General features: G+C 35.9%; 4 protein-coding genes across 7 annotated transcripts; 2 read left to right on the top strand and 2 right to left on the bottom strand.

Annotated features, from left to right (window-relative positions):
* Positions 1-230: 230 nt before the first annotated feature.
* On the bottom strand, positions 231-4109 carry LOC145208853 (cytoplasmic dynein 1 intermediate chain 1-like). Of its 4 annotated transcripts, none has more exons than XM_080079101.1 (7): positions 3885-4109; positions 3327-3408; positions 2724-2802; positions 2263-2334; positions 1307-1431; positions 753-854; positions 231-414 (listed from the first exon to the last, which is right to left on the bottom strand). In XM_080079101.1, the coding sequence occupies exons 1-7, from the start codon at positions 3981-3983 to the stop codon at positions 254-256; spliced, it is 720 nt and encodes a 239-aa protein (XP_079935227.1). In that variant the 5' UTR covers positions 3984-4109; the 3' UTR covers positions 231-253. The 4 variants fall into 4 exon arrangements, with proteins under 4 accessions (XP_079935227.1, XP_079935225.1, XP_079935226.1 ...); XM_080079099.1 differs by having other exon boundaries at positions 3303-3408; positions 3885-4108; XM_080079100.1 differs by having other exon boundaries at positions 2263-2325; positions 3303-3408; positions 3885-4107.
* A 1681-nt stretch (positions 4110-5790) lies between these two features.
* Positions 5791-6421, top strand: LOC145208854 (uncharacterized). The gene is made up of 4 exons (XM_080079104.1): positions 5791-5806; positions 5860-5894; positions 5967-6117; positions 6192-6421. The coding sequence occupies exons 1-4, from the start codon at positions 5791-5793 to the stop codon at positions 6419-6421; spliced, it is 432 nt and encodes a 143-aa protein (XP_079935230.1).
* LOC145208850 (uncharacterized) lies at positions 6335-7119 on the top strand. Its single transcript, XM_080079097.1, has 4 exons — positions 6335-6374; positions 6467-6661; positions 6760-6961; positions 7100-7119. Exons 2-4 carry the CDS (start codon positions 6515-6517, stop codon positions 7117-7119), a joined length of 369 nt encoding a protein of 122 aa, XP_079935223.1. The 5' UTR covers positions 6335-6374; positions 6467-6514.
* Positions 7120-7475: 356 nt separating this feature from the next.
* On the bottom strand, positions 7476-10578 carry LOC145208851 (brefeldin A-inhibited guanine nucleotide-exchange protein 1-like; the record flags this gene model as incomplete). Its single annotated transcript, XM_080079098.1, has 7 exons — positions 7476-7509; positions 7566-7736; positions 8135-8281; positions 8500-8701; positions 9148-9256; positions 9742-9978; positions 10456-10578. Coding segments are annotated over 7 exons (1023 nt in total), but the record flags the coding sequence as incomplete, so codon positions are not given.
* Between the last annotated feature and the right edge of the window lie 71 nt (positions 10579-10649).

The following is a 10649-nucleotide window of genomic DNA, read 5'->3' on the forward strand; positions in this document are numbered from 1 at the left end:
CCCTTACCCTAATGATGGCAAAAACTTTACCTGAAACACTTAACCACCTTATTGGTTTGATGTACATAAACCACACACCTTATTTGCTTATTTGCAAATACACAATAACTTTGAATGGCAAGCGCTTGTCATATGACAGTCTGACCATAAATGTTGTCAACACAAAAACCCAAATCCCTTTTAATGGAGTCTGACCAAAGCAAACACAACAACTTATAAATACAATCATTAGTCATTACAGTATGATGTAATTTTACCCTTCTTCGTCCATTTGTGAGCTGTATTCTGTAAAGATGTCAACTTGATGCGCGAGAGCTCGTTCCACAAATTTTGAGGAACGAAGGAAAAATGCCTGATAGGGTTCTGAGGACTCAATCAGTCGCTTGTCATCTTCTGACAGTTCTTGTATCATTTCTGTACATCATAAAGCCTTGGTTGAGAAACTTGATACAACCATGCACAGAAAAACATCAGTCATTTCTGTATTTTATGCAAATGCGTGCACAAATGAAACAATATACATGGATCTGTTCATAAGTTTAACAAGGTATATAATGGCCTTAATAGTCAGAAAAGTCCCATGCTTTAATGGTCAGGTGTTTCAACATATGCTTATGCCATCATTAGTGACATAAGTAATATGCTACATTAGTTACCAGTTTACATACACTTAAGTTGCATAAAAGATTCAGAAAAAGGTGAAGTAAAATCAATAGATAATAAGGTACAACCAAGTTGTTGATTTATTTTACCTTGTTCTAGCTTTAATTGTTGTTCCTTTTCTGCGGCTTCTTCTTCAAGTATTTGCTTCTCGATTTTCTCTTGTTGCACATCTTTGTAGTTTTCTAACTCATCTACAGAAAGCATATGAATTAAAAATGATCATGTAACAAAACCAACTACTTTTTAGCAGATAGTGTTGAGAAAAAGTATCCATATTGATAAGGTAAGAAAAAGATAACAAACCATGACATTTGGGAGAATGGAGGGCCACATTAGGGTTTGGTAAGTACTTGGCAGGTCACAAAACATACTTTTTATATCAGAGGACTAAACTTGCTGTTCTAATCATTGTTATGTCTTAAGACTGGAATATTACTAACTAAAATCATGTGTTTATATTATCACAAAGCACAAAAAAGCCCTGGTACCCCACAATAGATACATACTGATCTAATTAATAGTGTCTGATTTGTGTCACGCCAAATGCAATCCAATCAAAAATTGCATATATGCAGAGAGTGTTTGTGGGCTGCATAAAGGCTACCAGGGTTCGGACCACCCTGTTTTGACACATACAACTAACCTTCTGATTCCTGTTCTTGTTGCTGAACTGGAGTTTGTGTTTCCTTTGCATAGGAAACAACTTCTTTGGGTGGAATAGATGTTAGGGTTATCTTGCTTTGTCCGAGTTTGGTTTGCTTAATTTGCCTAAAACAGAAAAGATCACAGTTTCAAAGCTCTTCAAAGGACTAGCTGTGCCAAACATAAGAAGACACTTGCATAAATCCAATATATATGCTGGCAAAGCAACACATATGTAGGTATTAGATGACATGCAAAAAAAAGGAACAAAGACAAGCAACAGTTTGTGGTTTCAGGGTTTCAGTGGAGGCAGAACCAAGTTTAGTGGAGAACCGACACATTACAACAAGCAGGGAATACATATTGGTACATGAGTTTTAAAACAAACCAAACAGTCATTTCCAATAGCTGCAGTAACAATTCACCGTAAACAACTTAAACAGCAAACTATATATATTCCTTAAATCACTGCAGATTTGTTTTATGTAAGGAGTTTTCTTTTAACAAAGTAGAAAAATGACCCTGTGTAAGATATGTCTAATTTTAAGATAAGTTATACCATTTACCTTAACCAAGTGACCATCTTGTTATTTATGAGGCAGTGGCCATTGCTTGTTACCTTGCTAGTTTATGAAACAGGGTAAAATTACATGCTGTATTACGATTGTTCACCCACTGCCTTAGAGTAAATACCACCATGGCAGTTTGCTTTTTAAAGACAAAGTCCAAAGTATTAATACAAGTAGACTTTGGCCTTGTAGCAGAAAAAAGGGACAAATGAAAAATGTAGTTTAGTTCACGTACTTCGGTATTAACTTATTAAACTTGTTCAGGATATATCTCATACAAACAACAACTTTATGAAACTGTGCAGCACACAATAACCAGTGACCTGTGCAGGGCAACACAAATATTGACAACACCAAACACTAGGTGTGCAGACAAACAGGCTACTACCATGTGGGCACCAATTGATCTCCCTGAAGCTCAACTAAACTTGGTTCCAAGTCCCAATCCATACTGTTACACCTCAACAAGTTGAAGATTAGGAAAAGGATTGTATATTTTAATGTTAGAAAATGTAAGCAATCAAGATAGTATAGAGAAAAAAGATAACATGTCTTTATTAATTATCAGTATGTTTTGAGTAACGCACTTATTAGGAAAGCACTAAGTTAAAAGGTATAGCCAGATGCACATTTTATGTGTCAGTATAATGTTATTATTCTTTTTACAGCCTTCTTGGGTAATATCAATAAACTACAAACAGGTTTTTTAGTGTGGGGTCTCGTTTTGATAAAATGTTTGAATAAAAAATGCATAAAAATGTTATGATTAATAAGTGACGCAGCTGTCAGCATACAGCTAAATACGTAGGCATCTTATGATACAATAATAAAAAATGAGACAAATCTTACCTAGGTCTGTAAGCGTTGCCTTCTCCGGCTCCATCACGTTCAACTGTTCCAGTTTTCTTTGGTGAAGCACTTGGTGCAACTGAATAAAAACAGACCCAGTGTGAAATAGATTGAAAGCGACATACTTTGAGCACAGATGAAGCCAATTAATTACAAACTAATTTATCTTATAATCCAGTAGTTCTTAAACTGTGCGTCGCAACACCCTGGTGCGTCTTTCAATTTTCCAAGGGCGTCACAGAATAGTTCCGTTTCATGGCTTTTTGTTGTTGTATCAATAAACACAACTTTAAAAGTAAGTTTTCTCATTAACTTTTATTTGCTGGTGCGTCGCAAGTCCAGAAAACTTTTCCAGAGACGTCACAACAAAAAAAGTTTGAGAACTAGTGTTATAATCTGTGCATAAGAATTGTGAAACTACATCCTGAAAAAAATAGTTTTTTTAATGGAAACAAAATAACAAATTTAAACTTTTATCTTATAACACACCTAACCTTATTTCTAACAAAAGTTTATCAGTCAGTATATTCAGGACATTTTGGTCAGCATTTTTTCAAACCCAAAATCTTGTAAACTAACCAGCAGTAGCAAAATTGTCAATACCCAGTTCCTCTATAATCTTAGATGCTTCTTGTCGTTTCTTGTCCAAATCACTTGCAACTGTAACTGGAGCCTTTTTAACTTCCTATTTAACAAAAGTTGGGTTAGTTCCTTTAGCATTACATGTATTAAAGATGTGCAAAGTATTGAACAGTTCGCTTTGAAGCAAAATATGCTTGCATGTGCAGACATGAAAGAAACACTTCTAGGCATTTGCACACTGATTATTTGCACTTTCTATTTTTTTTAAATGGTTTGTAAAGTCAACTACTATAAAACTGACTTGATGTCAAAAACACCAAACAAAATTGCAGTACAATATCAGACGGTTATCCGCTGTCATCCGCTAGTTTTAACAATGCAGCATAATTTACAAAAAAATATTATCAGCAAAATGTATCATATCAACTTTGTCAGTCTTGATGTCAACACTTTAAAAAGCAGTGTTTTCACTTTTGTTAAAAAAAGTGCAATAAATCTGTTTACGTATTATGTTCAGCAATTGCAGACTTAGTTTAAATAAAGCAAGAGATGTGCAAATATCAAACGTGTAAACTTAACCTCTTTGCGAGAAGTTTTGCTCAGTTTTTCAGCTCGGATTTGGGCAAGCCGAGCTTTCTTTCGCTCCAATTCCGCCTTTCTATCAAGTCTGTCCGACATTGCGAATAAATTCCAAACGCCGGCGAGACACCGTCTTCAATTTGACAAGAATAAACTTCGAAACTGCCCAATTTTGAGCAAAACAACCAAATGTTTTAGTTTTGTACTGGAAAAAAACGCCTTGTTGTAAATGGATGAGAGGACTGTAAACTCAGGTCATAGGTTTTGAAGTTGTAACGCCGGTATTGAGGTACTTTTGTAAATGAAGTTTAATATGTATCAGATTAAAATACCTAAAAATCAGAATAATTAAATTCAAACTTATATACAAAATTTTAGTTCGATCCGTTGCATATCGGCAATGATATCACCCCATTTACGTTGTCGCTAATTAACTAACACCCACTTTGGGCCAAATGCCAATAGGGACGAAATACGCTAAGTTCAATACAATTTTTGAAATCTTTTCGGGCCCATTATTTTCTTTAAATTCGCAACATTGCCTCATCTTTTAGTCTATTTTAATAATCCGTTTTCAAAAAAGTGAACCCGACTCGATAATTACAGCAAAATGCAATTAACTAACACCCACTTTGGACCATCTGCCAATAGTGACGAAATACGCTAAGTTCAATGCAATTTTTGAAATCTTTTCGGGCCCATTATTTTTTTTAAATTCGCAACATTGCCTCATCTTTTAGTCTATTTTAATAATCCATTTTCAAAAAAGTGAACCCGACTCGATAATTACATAAAGATGTACCACAAGTAACTAAACCGCGGAACTGCGTGTGATGTAAATTTTCCATCTTTCGTAAGAAAAAATATAACCAACAAAAAATGATCAAACTTTCTGTGTTGTCTTAAAACTGAGGATTCAAACGAGTGGAGAAAGAGAAAATTTTATGGGTTAGAGACGAGGCCAGTTAAACGTAGACTGTCTAGATTTGTAGATTTCTTAAAATCAGGATGTTTTTTGGATGTGTTGAAAACGTAAAACAGTTTTAATTAAATATATTTTACCTTCGCTTTTGTGAGTTCGAAAAGCATTTATTTGACACAGTTGAGAATGTCTGAACAATTGTTTGCCCACACTTAATTGAAATTGCGTATTCGATGATTAGAGATGCAACATAAATCTTAATCAACCCTCTATGTACTGCAAGCTAACCAGACAGCACACGTTATGTCGTTCGGGCATCGTAAAACCACCCTAAGCAATTCTATTCTAAATGATTAGAATACTTCTCATAGCATAATCGCCCTACCGAGCCCATGTTTAGCGGCTTCATCGAAACGATGAGTCTGTTTGCATGTAAGACGCTCGTTATATTCGTCGCACTGATAAAAGAATCGTTAACACACGGTTGTAAAAATAATGACATAAAGGTACTACCTTCTTACTTGTGGCAGGGTCAAGGGTTAGACTATATGAAAAAGGTGACTTTGTCACTTGTTCCTATATAAGAGCTTGATTAACGGTGGAAGACATCAGAGCAAGCACAGCCTTGCAATGCAACCAACAGGTAACTGGTAAAACTAAATCATATTGTAACTTAATATTTTTAGGAGGCAGCTACTGCATTCCTTATACTTGTTAAAGATAGGTCGGTTATATCGACATTTCTGCAACGTCATGATGAACTCGGGTAATCGATCAGGTACACTTTTGCATGCTATAGCTTAAATGTTTTCGCAATTCAAACCAAATTTTATTTGTTAGGTGCTCGATATCCTCTTCAGGCATTTTTGTCTCTTCTGTTACCCATTGCGGTGTTTTCGAATTCCATTCTTTTCTCGCGGGTTGGCTCCCCGTCCACCAACTTGCAGTGTTTTTTCGTGCCAATAATGCCCGCAGCAACGAAGAATGCAATCGCAACTTGGTAACATGCCAAGCTAACCAGCAATCCTGCAAAACTGAGATTCGTGTGTGGAGCACCAAAGGACATATTTGAAGTGAAAATCAGCAAGGTAATATTTCATATTTCTCATCATCTCTATTCATTGTAAGTTACCTATTTTCAATACACAAATGATTTCCAGGGATGCAAGCAAACTCACGCTTGTCTCAACAACGAGAAACAAAACTACAGACCAGCTTGGCCGATCACTCAATGCAACAGTGTTGGAAACACACCCCTGTCCGTGTGCCGACATTGCTGCGCAACACCTGGCTGCAATGGGGATATGGACCGTAAGTTCAATGGAAAGCAAAGTCTGTCATAAGGCAAGAAAACATATAAAAACGCAAATTATATCAAAATGTAGAACGAACTTGCACGCCACTGGAAGTTCCACAAAACGCAAATCCTTCTGCTCGTACAACCAGGAGTTCAAGACCGAAGTGTGCGATTTCGAATGCAACAAATGTTACAAACTGGTGGGACCAGAGCGACGAATGTGCATGGACGAAAAACATTTGGTCTGGAGACGAAGCGCAATGTGCCTACGGTAAGTCGAGCATTATTTCGCTATCCCATGAGAAAAATACACGTTAACTTGCATCTCTGTATAAACGCAACAACAATGCACATAATTTACAGACCCGGATTGCGATGTATGCGACATTAAGATGACTCTTCCTCCTAAAAATGGAGTTGTGTCTTGCTCCAGTCTCAATCAGTTTGGCTCGAGATGTTCGTTTGTCTGCTCAGAAGGTTACGATATTTTCGGACAAAAGGCAGTGGATTGTGAATCTTCCAACAAAGAGTGGACTTTTTCCAAGCCACGCTGCTTATGTACGAACGAGTATTGTGGTATTTGTTTGTTAGGAACTAGTAAAGTGTATCCAAGTAAACATAGCAAGTTTATGATTTGCTAACACTTTTATGTTTAGTGGCAGAGAAAACACAAGGTTGTTGATTGCTTGGAACTCTCACTGGAGAACGGAAAAGTGACGTGTTCAAGTCCAGATACGCCAGTCATCAATACCGCGTGCAACTTAAATTGCAATACATGTTACCGACTGGTTGGCGCTTCCAGCCGAACTTGTCTCGAAGGTGGAGTTTGGTCAGGTGCCGAAACTACTTGCGTTTACGGTAAGGGAATACCCACACAGTCGCGATTATTGTATGAAAATTGTTGCAGACTTACATTATTTAACATTTTTGACCATGGTGCTTTGTCCGATCATAGATCAGGTCAAGTCACGACATCGTATGCTTTAAAATTTGTAGATCCGATGTCAGAATATTAACTGTCCAGCCTCTTACTGTGACGCTGAAATGCTGGTAGTCCCAGATTACGGAAGCATGACATGTTCAGAGGGCGCTCGACTTGGATCACGATGCGAGTTCTCGTGCCAGGATGGCTATGATGGGTTGGAAGCGAAGTTACAACTTGTATCAGCGACACCAGGCTCTGGGATCAAGATAAGCCAACCTGCAGACTTAGTAAGCTAGTTCCCAATAGTTACAAAGAGGAATCTTGCAGAGTTTAAGTTTACGTATATTTTAGTGATTTGCGATCCTCTTCCTCCTCCCGTAATCTTCCTTGACAGTGGAGTTATGCACTGGAAATTGTCAGAAGATATGTCAATATCTGTAACTTTAATCACATGTTGAGCATCAGTGGGTCAGGACAATTTCTGTATGAGTACATCTTTAACAAACAACCTACATTACAAAAACACACTTTTTTTACCTTGGATTACAATCACAGTATCTTGAGGCAAACTTTTCCATCATACGATCAATCTTCTGCGCTTCGCCCGGAAGTCGAAAGCCCTCCAGGAATAGTCTCAAAGCAGACACAAAGTCGCTTGAGCCAAAGTCAAGAAGATCAACATACGCATACATAACCTCTTTGTTAATTCTGCAACAAAAAACAGCGTTTTTAGAGTAACATTTTTGAATCAATACATTTAATTAAGTTTAATAAGGAAAATAATGGCCCAAAAAGATGCTTCATTATTTAAACGTTTCGGCAAATGCTAATGCCATCATCAGTGATATGAAGGGCCACATCAGTTACACCCGTTTATAACCGTTTGAGTCAAAAAGATTGATAAAACAGGTGTGAAAACTTCTATTAGGGTGTAAGCTTTTTTTGCCAGACAGGAAACCTTTTCAGTAAATTTGTAAAGCAAAATTTTGCATTTAACGGCAATAAAATATAAGCAAAAATTCCTTATAGTTGTTTTATTTTGTTATTTAAAAAAATAGTTTATGGAAAAAAGCTACACTCTTTGTAGGCAAAAGTTGTTGACTGACTTTTCATTTTCACCAAGATAGTCTCCAACTTCTGAAGGTGAAAGACGTGACTCTGACATTAAAAACTCTGCTATGTCTGTTGCCCCATGACCCAACATTCCTTGTGCTTGAAGAAATGAGATGCCCTTGGACGGTTTGCGATTAAACCTGTAACATAACATCCATGCTGCATAAGATAACCAGGAGTACAACATAGAAAAACAGAGGCTCTTTGCAATTATTTATTTATTTAATACATAAAGCACAAATGAATGATAAAAAATGTCAAAACTTAACAAGGTTATAGCACATGCATTAAGACTGGGTTATTGCTACATTAAGTGGTGTACAAGCAACCTACTTCAAACACAAAAAACAAGACTTACATATTAATGCCCTGCTCTAGTATGTCCTTCTGTTGTTTCACCACTTCCAAGGCTTCAGGATTGTCTGCAGGACCTCCAGTGGTGCTGTTGAGCGTTTGTTCAGATGAGTCGGAATTTAGTGAAGTGTGGCTTCCCATGTTTGACTGTGATGAGGTTATCGAGAGGTTCCCCACATGCCCACTTTCAGGTAAATGTTCTTTGCCTAACAACAAACAAGAATTGATAAAAGGAAAGCTAAAAATCAAGAAATGGCTGAAGCTATAATCAATACATTTTTTATTAAGAATAACTGACCTAAATGCACACATTTTCAACGGTTTTGGCAAAAACACATTAATGTATAGCCTGGAATAATTTTACACTTTATCGCAAGAGCTGGTAAGTTAGAACTGAGCCAACCCATGGCCCTGAAAAAGCTGTATTCATGCAACAATAAATGATTTATATCACAAAAACTGCAAAAATTTGCTTTAAAAAAGGTTTAGTATCATTTCTTTGTTATGTTTGTGGTATTAACCAAGTTACAAAACATTAAACTTCACACCAGACAACAAATAAAAAGAATTGAATCAAGTCATTGGGTAAATAATTTTTTCTTGTTTACGTACATAGTTACCACAAAAACTAAAACCTTGCTGCAGAACTTACCGAGGTGCGACATGGAGTGAGGGTTAAGGTAAAGATCTTTTGTCCATTCCACCATACATCGCAAAATCATACCAAGACATTCAAGACTCTTCTTACGGATTGCTTGTTCCTAAAAAAACAATAATTTTATTGGTGCCGTATCAGTGACAAAATTTAGATTTAAAACACTGTTTCTTCAATAAAGAAGTGTCTGCTTGTAATGTAATTAAATAGTGCAATTTTAATAAATTCATTATTATAATTTAACAATAGTCATTAACAATTTTCAAACTACTTAAACATTCCTTTAACACATCAAAAAAATAAAAAACATCAACAAATGCATCTTCAGGGGCTCCTCTATGCAATTCGCTTGTAAAATGTACGAAACTTTTGGAAATTTTGAGGGTTAGAGCTATTAGGGTCAGGGTGAGGGTTTGTATGAATAAAAAAAGGGACAGATAAGAAACTATGACGTTATTGTACATACAAACCTAACCCTTATAGCTCTGTTACATTTTCACATGCTACATTTTCACATGTTTTATTATTAGATTGCGTTTGCCTAGCTTCCATATTTTAGAGTAGCCCTCTTCAAATATATTTACTATTTACCTGTGGTGGTGTCAACCCAGTATGTGAATGAGTGACTTGGGCTAGCTTTGAAAGCAGAGATACAAGTTGGTGAAAAATATTTGCAGCGTTAATATCACAGTCGTAGTTGACGTAAATGTCGACCATTGACTGTGCATCTGAACAAATTTTTGACAACGATTCAAGGGCCATCCATTTATGACTAAAAGATGATGAAGTAGACTCAAGAATGTTGAGAAAAATCTCCTTGAAGAAAACCTGTTGGAAATATGTTGGATTGAATTATATAATATACATACCAGCAAGTCATCAAATTGAGATAAAGAAAAAGCATTTTAAAGAAACTTTTATTTTTTTAAGTGTAATTTGTCTTTGCTATGTGTTGAGTACTTATAATTTTTTAAAAAAATTTTGCTTTAATAATAACAACAGTGTTGAACGGTTGCATGTATGCCCTGTTTACATGTCTTTCAGTTTGTTTTGTTTCTTCTTAGGCTATTTTAAACTCTTCTAGTGTTGCTAACGTAATATTAGAAAAGAAATAGTCAAAAGACGAGATAAAAAAGAGATATTTATATAACAGGTGTAGCATAAATCAGTGCCAGTGATTATGTTAAACACCAATATTATTTTTTACCTATGAATATATCATCGAGAAAGTTTTCTTTTTATCTTAAAATGGTGTAAAATTAGCTCAATCTTGTATTTTATCGCACAAAATTTGCAGAATAATACCTGGACTTGCATCTTGAGATGAGTTTTAAAATTTGCTAAAAGTTTGACAAAAATTTCCAGCGACAGATGAAATACTTCAGGGACTGTTGACACTCCGTTCTTGCTCAAAGCAACACATAAATACTAAAACAAAAAACAACAATTAAACCTACATCGCAAACAAACAAAACTAAAAGTGTTTTGGGGTATGACAT

The sequence above is a fragment of the Phallusia mammillata genome, unplaced genomic scaffold, assembly GCF_965637545.1.
Source record: "Phallusia mammillata unplaced genomic scaffold, kaPhaMamm4.hap1.1 HAP1_SCAFFOLD_379, whole genome shotgun sequence".
Taxonomy (NCBI): Eukaryota; Metazoa; Chordata; class Ascidiacea; order Phlebobranchia; family Ascidiidae; genus Phallusia; species Phallusia mammillata.